Raw genomic sequence first — 18,616 nt, 5'->3', positions numbered from 1 at the left:
GTGTTTTGAATGCTCGCTTTTTCTACAAGTTCAGCTGAATGCTAATTTCAAATGATGTTTTCATTTGAGAACTCTTATTATTCCTGGAAAAACTATTTTTGGTCATTTTTGAAGAAAAAAAATTATTAACAAGCAGTGATGGTGTTGTAAAGAGTTGACGCAGTTGCCTAGTAGGCATGAAATGTATCATTTTGGGATAACCACCATAAAACGATTGAAGAAAATTGAAATCGAGATAAATCGTGGGTTAAACTCAATTGAACTTGCAAATGAATGTATATGTGCGCTTACATTTATTGGACAGCTCCTGGCTTTGGGCAATCAATTGGGCCAGCAATTGACTATCGAACGATGGATTAATTGTACCGTGAATGCCTCGTTCATCATCGTCACTGCTGCTACTGTAGCCCTGTGCATGATGCCATTCAACTGAGCGTTGTCTTCTGATATGGTTTCCGTTGCCCGAAATCGATCGGCCGCTCGATCGCCCAATGGTTCCCGAATGGCTTGACATGTTTTCCAATATTAATTGCTGTTCCCAATGGCGAAAACGGTTCTGTTCATTCTCTATTTCCGTAGCATTTTGTTTGAATCAATTGTGTTGTCGATTTGTTTTTGGTTCCATCTGAAAAAAAATAATGAAAAATACTCATTCAAATTGGTTCGAAAAAAAGAGAGAAAAAGAGACAAACATTGAATTGATTATAGCATTTGTGCAATTGGATGCAAATGGGAAACTATTTTTTTTTCATTTCAACTAATTCAATAATGCATTCTCTTATTGGCACAATTGCAATGGCACTGGTAAACATTCAACCGGAATGATTGACCCAAATCATAATTTCATCACAAACAATTCGACGAATATAAGTATTCCATTTTGTTAAAAGCTCTGCAAAAATGATGCAAAATAATGCTGATTGAATCATCAGGTTCGCTGTTGAAAGCTGATTATAACCCATTTATAGATAACAAATCGTATCACGAAAATGTTTTCTATGAAAAAAAAAATATATTTGCAGGTAAATCAGGCCATTGATAATTGCAAAAGTTTTAACTCGCTTTGTCAATACAGAGAAATCGGATGTATCGCTGTGTGTTGTGCAAATGTTTTAATTAGCGTAAATATATTGAATTTAGTTTCAAAAACAGTTGTGCATCATGAAACGAAATCGAATGTTTGTTTTTTAATTGGCATAGCTTTTAAAAGCAAACAGCAAAACAGATCATTTCGAAATCATATATATTCGATACCGTTCGAAAAATAACCCAAATCCAGAGTTTATGTTCATTCAATGCATAAAATGATGTCGTCATTCGTTTGCGATTAATTAGCATCCCGTTGAGCCAATGAAATGCAACAAAGCGTTGCAAAAATACTCTCGTCAAAAACATTGTTGATTTGATGCAGAACAGTTTCTGCATCAACGGTTCAAAGTCATTGGCCAGTAGAAAGACTGCATGGATTGAAATACCAAAACCACGCAATTGAATGGTTATTTCATGATTAAAATTGTTCACAATGTTATCATATTCCATTATTGCTGTAATAAAGTTAATATCACGATGAAATTGGCACGTTATATGCATCACGAACTCGGTTTTTCTCGGTAAATCATATATCTACTAAATAGGCTTAGATCGAAACCTAATGAACATTCGCACTTCTGCTCGAACATTCTATGGTGTAACGCGATTTTGCGGTTGAGAGATTAATTGATTGTATGGCGAACATGTTTTGAATTTCAACATCGAAAATGTGCGAACACATCGAACCCTGAAGTTATTAGGCTATTGCAATCCAGCTTAAGATAGAAGGTAAATACATTGAATCCAAAAGCCCACTCATAAAAGCATTTTCATTTGAAATATTTGCGCAAGTATTCAAATTTCAACTCGCAACCACCTGAATATTCAACCACTAATATGTCCTAGTTTTAGATGGGGGAGAAAACATTTTTTATTCTGAAAAGGATTAAATCCTTCGAACGAAAAAAAACACAAAAGTACAATTTGGCGAGTGATGTGACATTAATAGCATAGAACACGTTAGCCTGGGAGCTAACATATACAGTAGGATGGTCCAAACTGATAAGGTATGGGCTTCCAATAGGTTAAAATTGAATTGGGTTCAAAACTGGCTGATTCCCTTTTTCAGATAAAAAAAATGTTAAAATCAAGTGGTCGATAGAGCCGTAATTAAAATGGCTGTTTTTGACCTATTTTTCAACATATATATTGATAGAAAACCCATAGGTTATTCAAATCGATATGCGGCAAAAATTTTGGTTTCAGCGAGGTCTAAAACTTTGCTGAACAAAGTTCTGCTGCATCGCATATGGGGTACGAGTTATAGGAGAAAAAACCGAAAAAACGCAAAAAAATCCGTATAAATGTATAGAAAAATATCAATTTTTCCCACTGAAAATTTTGTTATTCCTTAGATTTGAATAACCTATGGGTTTTCTATCAATATATAGGTCAAAAACAGCCATTTTAACCCTCTAATGCATACAACCGCCTCTAGACGGGCAACATTTGAATGCCTGTAGAACGTAAACCGTACATCGGATCACATTGCTTCAAAGGGAATTGTAGTTTTTGTCTTTGGCAATATTTGTCTATGTAGTGTGATTGTAAAGTTATTAACAAAAATGTGTGCAAAAACAAAAATTTGACAAAATAAATTATTTGGTTTCCAAATTAGACAAATTGTTGACACTTTTAAACAATGGATTTGATTGTTCTCTGATTTATGTCAATCGCATTTCCTGACTAAACCATGAGGAATCCAGGATTATGAATATTTTTTTAATTATCTATGGCCAAAAATCAACCAAGTACCAGTACTCCCAGCCCTGGGAAAAATTAATGCATTAGAGGGTTAAGTACGGCTCTATCCACCACTAGATTTTAACATTTTTTTGATCTGAAAATAGGAATCAGCTAGTTTCGAACCCAAATTTAATTTTAAGCTATTTGAAGCATATTGATAAATCAGTTTATACCACCCTAATATACAGTGTTATCTATACATTGGATAGTTCTGTGGCGCAACCCCTGCACCACACTAACAAAACAAAGTAAAACACGAATTTGCGATGAGCGCATTCAGTGAAGTTCATTTCAATTCTTTACGTCGTTAGACGCACCCATGAACGCGACAAATTGAACGCATCAACAATGTTCCGTAATGAAAAAAAAATGTTACTTAGAAAATTGATGTTTATCACGTGCTACGCTCTCACAAAAATCAATTTTGCACATTCGTGACATTTTTATTTCTTTTGTCTACTTTATTAACAAATATAAAAAGATTCAATAGTAAATTGAACGATCTGAGTCACAACTTTTGACACTTGTCTCGTAGCGCTAGAAGTGAGCTGTCAGACGCTTAGATGCAAGACCTTCGTTCTGTGGTTTGCCACGTAATAATTAACTAATGGCAAACTACGGCGCTAGTGTGCATGCTTATTTATCTGTAAATTCCGTGCAATTAGCGACGTATACGGCACTTATTGATTGAGTATTCAGCGCTGTCGCATTGCTAAATTTGTTAAAATCATTCGAAAGCAACAGTGCGTTTGCTGCATTCATTTGTTCTGTTTGAGTAGGTTATTCGTCTGGAATATTGACCCGCTGTGTATGCCTTTGAATCACCATTTTATTACCATCGGTGCATTTGCCCAAATTACATTTGTCATTTCGGACTCACTTAATCATGCCCACCATTTCAACGGTGCAGTTCTCGTTGCCGTCGTCGTGCTTGTTAATCACACATGCATTTTGCCAAACATTGAACCTGTCGCTAAATCGCTGTGTGTATGTTTTTGTCTGTCGTTTTTCCCAGCGGAAAATGTCCATTTTCGCTGCGAATAAATCAAATATGCGATTTCAGCATTGATGCTGACAGATCAATGGCAAATCCAGTTCGCTATTGTGATACAAGCCCAATTCAATTTGTTTTTTCCAGGATATTTTTTTCTCTCTCTCTCTCTCGATGTGTTGCAGTTAGAATGGGTTTCCGGATCATTGGCTTTTGCAATTTTTATGCCCATAATTTTGCAATGTGTTCGTTCGTTCAACAACAACAAAAAAAAATCCAAAAACAAAAAGAGACTCGAAAAAATGTTTAAATCGCCTTTTTTTCGGCGGGACTATTCCAAAGACTAAAGTCAACATTTTTTTGTGTCGAAATCATTTATCTGTGTTTTTTTATTCAAGGCTTAGAACGTTAGTCAAACTATGGTGTCCACTTATACAGCGCTTAAATAAAAATTACTTATTGCGTCGCCGGCGATAAAGTTGACACTTTGATGAAAACGATGAAATATTCGGATGCTATGCCAATTGTGATGCTACGTGACAATCGCAAAAACGCTTCGTGTGTAAGCAAACACAAGTTTGTTGGGTAGAAATGTCTCGTTTCTCGTCTTGATTGAATCGAAGAAGGGAAAACCAAGTAAACTACTCCGACTGATACAACGGCAACGACGATGACGAACAAAAAAGAAATCCGCCTTCGAAACAAACATTTAAACATATGTAGTTGAGTGAAGCGACAATAACGATGTCAACATGAGAGCGAGACCCATATTTTCCCAGTTTTCGTGTGTATGTGTATGTTGTGATAAGCGTGCGTACGAAGTGAATGAGACAAGAGCTCACTCACTCACTCTCGGTCTCTCGGGTTGATTGTGTTTGTATTGTATTGTTGAAGTTGCTCTAACCATCGTCGCAGCGCGTACAGAGAATAATATCAATTTACATAATATTGTTAAATGTGGATACGTGAATCTCATCTCAATGAGAGTTTTTGAACGAATTATTCGCACATTATACGTCATGATCCATTTGTATGGTGCAGCACATCCATATTTGTGTGTTTGTATGTGCGTGCGCGCGCGTGTTCAATGTGATGGCAGGCAGGCAGGCAGGGAAGCATTGAGGAACGGGTTTGTATTTTCTCTACACAAAATGTTATGTGTTTAAATCGGTTTTTTATGCGTTTTTTTTTCTCTCTCTCTCTCTTGCTTTCGCTTTGTTTGATAATGTTGATGTGGATCTTTTCATGCGATAACGCTCAATAACAAATTCAAAGTTCTTCTTTGTTGGTGGCAATGGCGGCGTCAACGACGACGACGGCGACAACACCGTCACTGTTTGCATGAGTGACGGTGATGCCATTACCCAGTACCGCGCTCGCGCGCTCGCTCTTCAAGCAATTTATAAATATCGCTACAGTACTTGCTTTTTTTTCTGTCCCACATCCCAAACCATCCTGCGACTGCTCATCATTACTTTGTATGCGACGCCAAACAGTGTTTGTTTACATTTGCCTTCGCTTTGTCTTCGTTTTGTTCACGTTGTATTTTTTTTGTTCCGATGCGCGCTTGCTTACTCGAACAGCAAATAGACTTTTGTATCACAAGTAGTAAATAATAAAACGGGATGGGGTATGGTGGATTTTGGGGTGCTATTTTTGAATTCCGTACAAGTTCCAAATGAACAATTACCATTTTCAGCTTGGCTGGTGGTAGCTGTAATGATGCTCAATGCATTTCAATCGAATGCCATTCGCTTTTTGCCGTCTTTGTTAATAATATCGTTTCGCTTGTGATAATCTTTCTTCACTTCGTCGGGCACATTTCTTTCGTTCGGACTTCATTATCATTATCAATATCGAATGACCAGCATTCCGGATAAGAAGGGTGGTGTGTGGGAAAAAAACTCCACCAGTAATTAAACAGACAGCTTTTTTTGCTCCAATGAAAACTGTGTTATCGAACTCATTCTCGCTGCACAATGGCATACACCACCAACATTTCTAAACTTACACAACAGTCATACATGATTAATGATTCAAATCAAAATGGGTAAAAAATAGATTTCGATTTTTTTTTGCGCTTCGTGCCAACATGTTTCCATGTTCGTGTTTTTTCTCTGCAAGTGTATATTGTCAGTTGTCCGTAGCCATGGGGGCGGCTAATCTTCGTTCAACTGACACATAGATCCGATTTTAAATGAATGAGAAAAAAAACTCGATCACACACATGTAGCAAAACATGAAACATGAGCGCACCAAAATAAAACGCCACCAAGAGAAACGAGCAAAATTGATAACTATTGTGCACTTTGCTCTATGTCGGATGATGCAGCGTGACAAACCAAAAAAAAATCGCTTCTGCAGCCTGCATCATCGTCCATGCTGCATGAATATCTATGTGTGTCTGTCTCTCTCTGTGTGTGTTTCTTTTCGGTATCATGTTTCATAGGATTTTTGCAATGTCAGCCACAGATTGTTGAAGTAGAAATGCTTTATTATTATGGCTTCGCCTTGTGTTTTGCTTGCATATAAATTGCTATCGCTTACGTTCCTCAAATGGTGTTTTTTTTTCTCTCTTGCCTCCTTTTTTGCACAGCCCGCAAAAGAGAAAAATTGTCACACGTCATTTTTTCTACACGCGAAGAATCATTTACACATTCAATGGCTGCGACAAAGAAGAGAAAATTTACAATGAATGATTACAGCTATTGTGTACATTTGATACAGTTGTAAGCGTGTGTTTTTTTTTCGTTTGGTTCGTTGTTACACCTCACGCTTTACAGTGATATATTTTTCGAGGGTGGATAAAAGTGAAATTTTTCGGTCGAATTGAAAATTCTGTTTAATATTCCATTAAAAATACGGTAAATTTTGAATTGAAAGGAAAAAATCGATAATTCACATCGTTTCCATAATTATGAAAAAAATCGAGAAAAAAAATCGAGGGAAAATTCTGAGGGACAATTTTTTGGCTTTAAAAATGTTCCAAAAGAATTTTTTTCTTCTTTTGAAATTTCAAGTGTGAATTTTCAAGTTTCAATTTTTGCTCCAACGATAAAATAACCAACGCAAAAAGTCAACAGATTAGGTACTTGTGTGCATATTCTGGGTTGCTATTGAAATTCATTCCTTCGAAGAAAATCTCTTTGAACAACCGAATCGAATGAAAAACATTTTGCCATTTTTGGGGCAACTCTTGAGTATAATTCTTCGTCATTTTCTCCAGTTGCATAAGTACGGATGAACGTTTCATATTTCCCCTGTGTATAACAGGTCCCAGTTGTGTAGGAGAAGTACTTTATTCCTGCAGCAGTTTTGAAACGAGTTTCAAACAACCTTTTTATCGCATCAGATTTCCCCTTCAAGTCGAAACACCCCATCTATCAGCTCTACGTCGCTGAATTGAGGGTGGTTTTCTCGATGAAAATATGAAAGTATTGTAAATCCTCTTGCACGATTCACGCGCAATCTGTGGGCATTTTCCGAAACTAAAATTTCAACGTTCAGTATTTCTATTCGATGACTGTAACCAAAAAACGTGCAGTTAGCAAAGACACATTTTCCATCGGCAAAGCTTTCGAGGTGATAAGCACATACGCACGTAGCGTAGGCATTTTGGCACCGCTGTGTCTTGTGATTCTTATCAATCGTATGACCATTCATTAAACGTAAATAGATTTTCGCTAACAAGCAAAGAAGAAAACTTTCTTTTCGCAATATATCCACGGCAGCCGATAATGGGAGCTCATTATTTTGAATATGTTTTCCTTATCGCACAAGTTACGTCTTATTAGTTGAATAGAAATAAAACTGAATTTAGTTCATGTTTTCTATTTTGCTGTCGTTCACTTCCATGTTCCAAGACTTGGACTAACCGAGACGTACTTTGACAACCCGGTTTTTTTTTCAAGTATTTCACATTTTTCGTAATTCGAGAACAAATTGCAACAAATAAACAACTTTACTGGAGAAAAATGAAATCTTCACTAACGAAATGGACAAAACACATCACTGTGAATGCAGAAAAATAAGGAAAGAGAGAAGAAGAGTGGCTGAAAAAAATTACAGTAATCCAATACTCCATCGTTGGCATGTCCTCATATCTTCAAATCAAGAAAAACTCCGTTGACCACCACAGCGTAGCAGCAGACATATGCTTTGTATACGTATGTTTTACGTCGAGTTTTTGTCTGTTCGCATAATTTTTCCTTTTTAATGAGCTGTCCAACAGTTGAATGGACTTTTGAAATATAAGTGAGTAACAGTTCGCATTCACCGAAATGCATTTCGGTTCGGTTTTCATTGCATGAAAAGTGGCTGCTTCTTTTCCAAAACTAAATGCCACAATTTATTTACTTTTTCCATTTCTGTGGACGTTTATCACAGTTTTTGCGACACACACCGACTATACATTTATTTGGCTATTCATTTGGTCTCTTTGCTTGCATTCACAAGCAATAATTTTTTTTCCTTTTCAATAAACGATTGGTATAAGATATGATCTGTGCCGAGTCTGATCGGTGTCGTTTAAATGGAGAAAACTGAGCAGGAAAAAAAACCAACTGGCGATGAACTTTATTCGGTTGGCTGTGTGGTTTTTCGCTCGTTTTCTTCGTTGATATGAATAATCGTCGAAAAATAATAACAAAGCATTCAGGCGCGCAGACAATTCGGGTGAATCGATGGAAGTACCATACGATGTCAGTTAAATAAATCTCAAAACATTCGGCAACACGATGAATGTGCACCATTCATCGCCGTTATATATTAGACATTTATAATGAAATGGAGAAGAAGTGTTTGAAATAAAATATCATGTTGTCGGAGCGAGTGTTTTGGATTTCTTTTCATCATACATACATACGGTCGGAGGAGTATTTTTTCCGTGTGTTCGAGATGGTATTACAAATGAATAGTGTTGACCATTTGATCATATAGACCATTCATATATTTGGCACTGGTTTCCACTCTGGGCAAGTGTCAAAGCGTCTCTTTCTCTCAAACCAAGATAAAACTTTATTCATTTATTTCTACAATTCGTTTCATTTCGGAGTGGTAGAGCGTGGCAAGCGATTTTTTGTTGCAAAAATTATTGTCTATTTTTGTTCATCCACTTGCCAACTGTTATTTATGGACCAACATTATTATTATTGTTATCGTGGAAATTTTGTGCACAAAACTTTTTTTTCTCCGTTGTCTCGATGCCATCGCGCGTTGTGTAGTGTTCGAAAGTATCGCGTGGCATTTATCTGATATTTAAATACATGCGTGTTCAAATTAATATATGGAAAATGATACGCGAAACTGTGTGTAATATTGTATTTCTTTTCTTTTCGGAATATGGTCGATAAAAAGGGAGGCTTTCGACACAAAAGGAAACTGTACTTCCTCGAAAAAAGCACTGCTTAACATGATGCTTATTCTTTTCACGAGTCGACTTTAGCTGGTGCGCGCGCCAGAGAGAGATGTGGATGATGATATGATTGAATGGAGCATGTAATTCATCATCAAAAGTGATGTGCTGTCTTCTTTTGTTGTTGCCGCCGCTAACGCCATCATCGTTGTACATCTTATTATTTCGTGCAATTGCTTCGATCGCAAACAAAAGAAAACCGTCGCTTTTTTTCTCCTTCACATATGAACACATTATAATCTATCATTTCTGGGTATTATGTAGGGCATTTAGGCATTATGTAATTTTTTTCCATGTTCCTTTTTTTCCCTCATATCATATATCGGCCAATCCTTCTGCTTCGACAATAAATTTGCTTTCCGAAAAATCAGTGAAATATTTGCTATTTTTGTTTTCCATTCAAACTTCGGGATAAATCCATTTTCGACATTCAATAGAACGGATGTTTTCAATATTTAAGCCAATTTATAGAGTTTCCGGTACATTACACACACTTTATTTGCATTAAAATTTACCTTTTATTCTCTTGGCAATATTCAATTACCAGATGAATTGAATGGTTTTTTTTTGTCTAGAGATACTTTATTGATCGGTTTACCCGGTTTTCGCCTTAGCCAACATTCATCCCAGCATGTTCTGTCTGCATTGTTTGCAGCTAGATACATATGAATTGAGTTCATTTCGGTGTCCGAAATTCGTTTTGGCATTCGAATTGAGATCGCAAAAATGAAAGTTTCAAATAGTCTCTCTTTCTCTCTCTCTCTTTCTCTCTCTCTCTCTCTCTCTCTTTCCATTGTTAGAAGATATTGAAACATTCTTCGGGGCGATATGCAACGACCAAAAATGTCTGTACATTTGCAACATGTTCAATGTTCATATTCGGTTCATTCGATGCGCTTTTGAAATTTATTGCATCGGCTTGGAATAAGCACGTATCGAATATAAATCCTCCAATATTCAAATCCGAAATAGTTCAACAGCAGGCCATTGTGTGCAACATTTGCATTGTTGACGACTGTGAAACGGAATTAAAGGGCTACGTTCATCGATTTGTGTATTGCGGCACGTGTTTCCGTTCGTTCTTCAAAAATGCAAAACTTTAAATTAGTTATTTTGGGTTATTTTGGAACTGAAACAACAATACACACCCGAATCAATTGCAAAGCGGCGGCATCGAGTTGTTTTAATCGAAATTGAATGGATTCGAGTGAGCTTGAGAGGAGAACAAGCGAGATAGAGATTACTTTCCATTTGGTTGGAATTTAATTTGAACAATGTCGAAAATTTGTGCCAAACTTTTCAAGTTTTGATATTTATAATGGATTTTGATCTCGCATCGCATCACATTGAACGAGAATTTCTCTGGTTGATAGATATAACACGAACGGAGCACACCGGATGATGACGAAAATCAAATTCGAAACGTGAATTGTTTACGATGACAATGATGGTGACTGTTGCTCGTTCTCAATTCGATTCAATTGCTATAGAATTTGATTTGTCGACGAGGAATTCATCAAGTTTTTGCTGTGTAATTCATTTATTTTATTGCCAATGGTATTGTTAGCGTTGCTGTTAAATTTCAACTTTAGCGAAAAGCGTCAGAAGCAAAGCCAAAAATTCACATCGAACATTGATTTTATGTGCGACGCGCGCTAAAAAAGGTAATCATCCTCCACTTCTTATCGCATTTTCGCTTGAGAGCAACCGAACTCTCGCTCTCTTTCAAACAACCGCCTTTTTTCCGTATCTTCATTGAAACACACTCGTTTTAGTCACTTATTCCAAGGCGAACCGAGGGGGAACCGATGGAACGAATTTAATTAGTGTAAGAACATTAGATGTACGCAATATTTCTTAGAGCATCCGATGTTTTGTGTGCGATGGGCGCTTTGTTCATTTTTCGGATACGAAGAGAGAGTGAGTGAGAGAGGATGTCATCGGTGTTGTTTTTACGTCTATTCAACCATTTTATTTGACATGATTTTTACCTAGGTAGAAAATTATTAAACGCGTCACATTCTATCTTCAACATGTCTTATCGCATTCTCTGACAAATTAATTAATTACTCAAAATTTCTATTGACGTTGTCGTCGTTGAGTTTGTCGTCACCACAAAATGGATCAATGTTTGTAATAATTGTCGTTTTTTTTAATGTGATTTGTGTCGCATCTTCTCAAGGGGATCGACAAAATCGAATGGAGAGCCTCTTGTACATGTGTCTATGCACCTTGGTACTGTGAACCGACACAATCCGCTAGAAAAATGCACGTAATGATGGAACGCGCTATTCATGTTTGAACGTTTTATTAAAATTGCTCGAGTCATTGAAAATAATCTTCAGCATGTTATAATTCAATTCGGTTCGGAAATTGTGTCTTAGATTTTTCAATAAAATATTCCCTTTTTCAGGCGAAATATGTAAATCGTGATCATTTTTTTCCGTCAAAGATTTGATGCAGCATCAATGATGCCAGATTTTATTTTCCTTGTTAAAAACAGATTTTTTTTTTCTGCTAGGCTTCAAAAGATCCGGCGAAAAATCCGCATTGATGCCACGAGCACAAAAGAAACACACGAGATTTTTGATGTGAAAGAAGTGAGACGAAGCGCCGCACTTGTTTCCAAGACAACGCACTCGGCACTGACATTGTAATGCGAGCACATTTTTAGAATAATTGTAAAACCTCGAAAGCACATGAATACCATTATGAGCGTCTAGGACATGCGGAGTGGCGCGCACAACGCAAAGTTTTTGAGATAATTAAAAAATGAAAAATACTAATTACGTTTGAACCTTGAATGCACGGTATTTATGTCAGAATTTATCCAGAGGCTTAGAGCTCCTTTAGATTTGATTTCGCTATCTTTGTTCTTCGTTTTCGCTTTGTTTAGTTTTTTTTTCGCTTCAAAAAAAGAATGAAGACAGGATGTGTTGTGCACGAAGCGTGCATTTCTTTTGAAATTTATCACTATAATGAACACAAATTTGGTTCGAGATGGTTCAGACGGATTTTGGTTGAATTATGGCTTAAAATTCGACTTGAGGTCATCGTTTCTGTGACAGAACTAATCTGTAAGACTTTACTACCTTGCAGCCATTCCGGCAGAAATAGGCAAAACAGAGTGGCCGATAGTCATTTTTTCGAACGAAACGAAAAAAATCCGTCAAAAATTTGAGATAGCGACACACACGCACGATGCACAGGAGACGAAGTTACAAGACATAAAACCAAATTAGGATATTAATCAGTGAAACATCATAAATTATTAAAACAACAGAACGAAGAACCATGACAGCGACCAGAATTTGAAGGGAACACCAAATTCAGAATAAATTATGACGAGGAAAAATAAACGCGATGCATAAATAAAACAAGAGAAAAAAAATTAAAATAAAACGGAATGCAAAAAAGGGGGAGGAAACAAACCAGGCTGAAAGCTTCATAAACAGAAGTCGATGTGAGTTCTTTTTTTTTAAATTTTACAGCAGTGTGCGCTCGCTCGTTCCAGAGTTGTTGATTACACGTTTCCGTGGAACACTGCGTAAAGTGTCGTTTTTCATGAGGCAAGCTGAGTTCATCACTGTGTCCGTTGCAACCAAGGACGAAATGGCGAAAAACAACTGACGACCGAACGAAAAAACGACTTATGCCTTAAGATCAAACGAGGCAGTTTAACGATTTAACGATGATAAAAATAAAGAACGCTCCGCGCGCGCCAGCCGAGAATTAATTTTGCGTGCGCTTATCTCCCGTTTTCATCAAGTTTTCATATTTTCTTTTCTCCGTTCATTTTTTTTTATAGATCCGCCAAGTGAGTTCATCTAACAATTTTCAAAATGGTTTTTTATTCCGCAATCAGTCTCGTGACGACAACGACAACAACACGTTCCTTATCGCCGGTCACAGAAATTGAAAAGGAAGAAAAAATGAAATGAGAAACAGAGTGCGCTTGTGAATAATGCGCAACGGCCAGCCAAATGAATGAATGATGTCGGAAAAAATTGAGCGAATATTTGTTGTCTATTCTATTATGATTGCTATTAATCATATCAACTGGTTGCGATGGCATGTTTTCCTCCATTTACAAGCTATGTCTATTGCGTTTTTTTTAAAATTAAAAGTGACATTGAGTAATCATAGTTTTTAGTACTTCCTGTTGCTAGGAACGCCGCGTGAGTGCGTGCGTGCGTGTGCAATAAAAAAGGGGAGACTGATAAATGATTATAGAGTTGCAATGAAACCACACGCAAATACATATATACACACACCGACCGACTGGCAATTAGATACCATAAAGAATCATAAAAGCAAACGCTGATTATCTCCAGAAACGAACGGTTTTTTACAGCACCAAAGAGAGAGAGAGAGAGAGAGAGAGAGAGAGAGAAAGAGAAATGCACAGAAGGCCTTTTAACAGCGCATAGACGATGTTAAGAAGCAACACAGCCTGCCAACCAGTTATGATAATTATGTTATAATTTTTCGTTAAGGCATTTTATTCAATTTTCCCATTAACATTTCCATTTCAACCGCCGCTCATTTTCTTTATTTGAGTGCGTGGTAATGGTGGCGGCAACGCAGCGCACATTCTTGTGGCCATCGTTATTACTTCAATTTATTTCTGAAACGAGTTTTTCGAAGCCTAAGCGCGGCGGCTACTCTGGTGTCTATCTAATCGAGAAATACGTTTGCTTACGCAGCACAATTTGCCGATTGGAAGCGTAAATGATGAGATATAGGACAAGAAGGAAGAAAAAAAAAGTTACAATTTAATTTAAATATGGAAAATTTGGATTACATTCAATTCTAATTTGAATTTGTGTGGATGTGTTTACGGGATTTGGCGCCGAGAACTGTGCTTATTGCTAACATATACATGTTCCGGGGTGGGAAGAGGCTAATTCGATTTGCTTTTTTTCCATGCTCCAGCTAATTTCACTAATAAATTAGATTTTAACGTATATTTGCATTCATACCATAGCTAGCCAACACCACTCACACACACCAAATCTCAGTCTCTTTTGTTATCTGGATCGGCTTTTTCGCATTGATTTCGATTTCCATTAAAACTCACTCTGCTCTTTTCCGCAGTTGTATTACTATACTTGACGGGCAAAGTTTTTGTTCGAACAAGGTGCGGGCACCGGTTTTTTCTCTGTGTCTCTCGTTTTGCCGAACGCAGCAGAAATCCTTTTAATTGGGAAATGTAAACAATGGATGTGAGTGACAGCACGGTGACAAAAAAAGGCCGTCGCATAAGATATGCACACGTAGTCGAGAGGCAGACAGGCAATGGCAAATGAATGAATTTTCCATTATGCGTTCGAATTCGTGTTTGCCTAAATTCGATATGGCGGCAACGGTGTCAAATGCTCGGTTCGTTGGTTGTAAACAGAATGGTGTTGTTTTTCTCTCATTCTGGTGTGTATTTCTGGCCATCATTGTTGATGGCGCGCGTAAAAAGTCCATTGGCATCATCACTTTTGTACACGAATACCTTTATCGCCTAACCAGGCAAAATATGCTGAGGAAACGAGCATGGAACAATGGACGCCCATGTCAAAAAAAGCAATATTTTAATCACTCAAATTGTTGATGAGGATCATTTCTGTACGCGCGCTTGTTTTTTTCCCTGTCTTCGCACATAATTTGAATCGGCGTAACGAATACACGGATGGACTTTTGTTTTACCATCATCACCGTCATTCTCATTTCAGAATATTTATACAAACAAGCGTAAGAGCGAGCGCGCGTGTCCGCTCGGTGCGTTTTTTTTGTTGTTCTCAGTATTCATTTTCTGTATATCACTTGAATTGTGCTGGTGAAAAGCAAACAATGTATTGTATGCAATATGTAGCAAGTGGGAAAATTGAAGCGAATAATAGGAATGTGAAAATGAGACAAGCACTGCTTTTCGTACGCTGGATTTGTTCGTCCCAAAATCACATTTTTTTTTTCTTCTACTTCATTTTTACCAACATTCTTTCCTTTCCGTTGCTGCCGTTGCTGCGAAAATACATTTATACACAAATTTAAATTACAATTAAAAAAATGAAAAGAACAAGGAAAGCGCTGAGAACTGTGAGTTAAAACAAATAGAAAGACATAAAATAGAGATCCGGATTGTGAAGCAACAGAAAAAAAGAAAGCATCAAGTGCAATCCTATCGCTGTTGAAACACTGCCTTTGCGTGGTGATGGTACTCTTCACTATGTGTGTGTATGTGCGCTGCACGATCCGAAACCGAACACAACAATCTCGTATATTTTTTTTTTCATAGAAATGAATCTATTCATTTTGTTTCTTGCAAACGTAATCTCCCATTCCACTGGATTTCAATTTGAATTTTTCTCTTTCCGGAGCAGCAGAATAAAAAAACACGAACACCATCGTACATTTGTGTTTAATTCTCACATTCGGACACTTTACTCAACGCTTCCATATCACTTTTTCCGTGGCATCATTTTAATCTGAGTCCATTCTATTCAGCAGCCTTTTTTTTGTCTGCTCCGTTGTTTTTCATGGTCGGTCATTGTTTGGCTCGTAGTTTACATACGGAATTTTCCAGCGCGAAAAAAAAGAAATAAACAAAAGAAGAAATACTGCATGGAATCGGTTGATTTTAAAAGCATTGGAATGATTCTCGATGTTTTTCCATGCACTTTTTGAGCAATCAAATGCATTGCTCGAGAGTAAAGTGGTTAAAAATATCGATAAAAAGTGCGAAAGAAATTAAACACGACTACGATATGTTTAGTTTTCGAGCAAGTTTCTCTCTCTCACTCATTCTCACACACATACAAACTCTTTATCTCTCTTTCCCTCGGCTGGGGCTCAACATCAGCGTGTAATATTTTTCATTCGTACACTTGAATCCCAGAAATGCAAATGACCAATTTAAATAAATAAATTAAATGAGAGAAAAGTGCTAGAGCATAAAATGGAAAAAGTATTTTCGCTCTCTCTCTCTCTCCCTCCCTCTCTCTCATTTAAAATCGTTGAAAACATTTCACATGGGATCGAATTGCTCTCGCTTCAGTTTTACATGGAATTCCACAAAAATGTGTTTAATGTGAAAAAAAAATCCAGGTAATTGAAAACCAAATCGTGTTATGTCCATTTCGTCAAATATGATGAAATTTGATGGACTTTCATATGCATAAATGCATCCCATTCCCATTGCTGGGCATTTTGTGTGCGTTTTTTTTCTGTTTCATTGCAAATTGTAACATGTAGAAAGTAGTTTTAACGGGGCTTGTTGCGGTCAGTTAATTGTTATTTTTTGCTTGGCCGGATGTCAAATATAAATTACCCTCCCTGGAGAGAGATGTTGAATGGAAAAAAAATTCGTATCATTCCGATAGATATAAAATGTAGTGAGTGCATTACAAATTCCGAACGGAATGCAGCGGTCATAATGTTTATACGGATGTTTTATTGTGTGCTGCTCTGCAAATGAAAATTTAATGAAATTCCTAAATACAGTGATCCAACCAAATGCCTTTTTTCGTGGAATGATACACTGTTATATGGCAACCGAGATGTTATTTTGGAACTAATTTGGATTGCGATGTCGAAACCAACACAACCACTGGCTGACGAATGAAAAGTGATGCTCATCAAAGCAAGAGAAATAGACCGTGTTCTATTTTCGGGTGATTCATCGGTGCAAGTTGTCTCACAAAGTGATGCCTCAGTGCAGACGGATAATGAAGCGCACGATATGAAATGTACAATATTCATAACATAAATACTGAATGCTAAATATGCTTGCAGCTTTGTGAGGGTTTACATTCAAAGCAAGAGCAAAAGAGGGAAAGAGAAAGGAAGCGCAAGAGAATGGTGCGGTATTGAGTGCGTGTGTGATGGTTTGAATATTCTATTTGGTGACGAAGTCAAACGAACTGCGGTTGCTTTTTAAAGTGGCATTTACAACCGACTCTCAACTAAACATACACCAACACACACACACACACACACACACACATTCATGCAAAATGGGAATGTTGTTGAATATATCAAAAGTAGTAGGATGATATATATCCAAACCCAAATGAGATTCTATGGCAAACCAGAAAACGAAACAGAGGATTTTCTTATCATACAAATATATAGTTGTGCTTCATCATTTCGATATTGTTTTTTTTTTTGCCATGATATTTACTATTTGACGCTTTCCAACAGCAATTTGCTTGTGACAGCGTCACATTCATCATTTCAAACTACTGCAATGCATACAACACAACGGCAGCAGCAGCATCTGATATTTCACATTCTGAGAAAAGTAATTAAAATGTTATTCATTTTCAAGTCATTCAAATCATGTACACGCTTAATGAACCATAAAGAAAATGTGAATGTCAAACTATTTAATAGTTAATAATGAAGTTCTTATCCACTTTAGCTCGTTTGCCACATATCGTTGTAGGAAGCTTATCAAATGGAAAAAACTTGAGCTTGGAAATTTTTCATTGGAATTATTGAAGGATTTAAATCCATAGCAACCGAATATTTCCATTAATTTCACAGAATTTCTAAAATCCTTTTTTTTTATAAAGAAAAGTTCTTAGAGCAAAATTTGTTCAGCAAACGAATGTCAAACGAAATTCCACTAGTTAAATGAGAATGAAAATCTCCACAATGCTGAATTTTGGAATGAAAACGCCAGTGTGTGGGCATTTTGCTTTATTGGCATAAGTCAATTCTGAGAAAATGCACAGCGACAACCAGTAGAGCAAATAAAAAAGGCGATACAGAAAATGTAAAATGGCACACACATATGAATAAGTTTTGCCAATTCATGTTGAAGGACTTAAGAGCTAAACATGATACACTCATTTTGGGTTCGAAATTAAGTCGTGCAGATTTCAACGGAAATTGAAACGATTCAAGGGATGTATGAAACGTTCTGTGCTTTGTGAGGTATTTCGTAATTTGCATTCACTTTTGACAAATGCTTCTGAAATGTAAAAGAAAGAGCTTAATCCCAAAAATTCCGTCGTAACAAACAAAAATGCAGTAGTAATTCAAACTACCTCCATTATTCAACTCAAACGAATTCAATCACAGTGAATTCCATTTTCCCAGAATCGGTTTGGGCGAATATTTGCAAATAAATAATAGATTTGCACTTTTCAAATGAATTAAATTCGTTTATTCGCCGAAATCAGTTGGATAATGTGTGTTAATCTGATGAGGTAAAGGAATTTTCGGTGTGCAATATTCCTTTACAATCAAACTTAAAACCGATGTAATGCTATTCATGTCAGTTTATGTGTGTTTTTTCTTCTTCGTCTGTTTCGTCCGCTTGCTGTTTTTGGATTTGCATTCAATTTGTGGATTGGTTTTGTGTCACCGCGATGTGCTACAGT

The 18,616-nt window shown here is 36.8% G+C and overlaps 1 protein-coding gene across 2 annotated transcripts in view; it reads right to left on the bottom strand.

Moving 5' to 3' along the window:
* LOC129566358 (teneurin-a) overlaps positions 1 to 18,616 on the bottom strand; it is a 382,371-nt gene that overhangs the window by 287,328 nt on the left and 76,427 nt on the right. For both annotated transcript variants that reach the window (XM_055442213.1, XM_055442214.1), the window contains one exon: positions 292 to 625. In XM_055442213.1, the coding sequence (XP_055298188.1) occupies positions 292 to 514 (223 nt within the window). In that variant the 5' untranslated portion in view covers positions 515 to 625. Of the gene's footprint in view, positions 1 to 291; positions 626 to 18,616 lie in introns of those variants that run through there.

The sequence above is a fragment of the Sitodiplosis mosellana genome, unplaced genomic scaffold (genome assembly GCF_009176505.1).
Source record: "Sitodiplosis mosellana isolate CC-2019 unplaced genomic scaffold, AAFC_SMos_1.0 Smas_scaffold_3, whole genome shotgun sequence".
Taxonomy (NCBI): domain Eukaryota; kingdom Metazoa; phylum Arthropoda; class Insecta; order Diptera; family Cecidomyiidae; genus Sitodiplosis; species Sitodiplosis mosellana.
The sequence above is the reverse complement of the archived record's forward strand: the minus strand, read 5'-3'. Positions and strand labels throughout refer to the sequence as shown.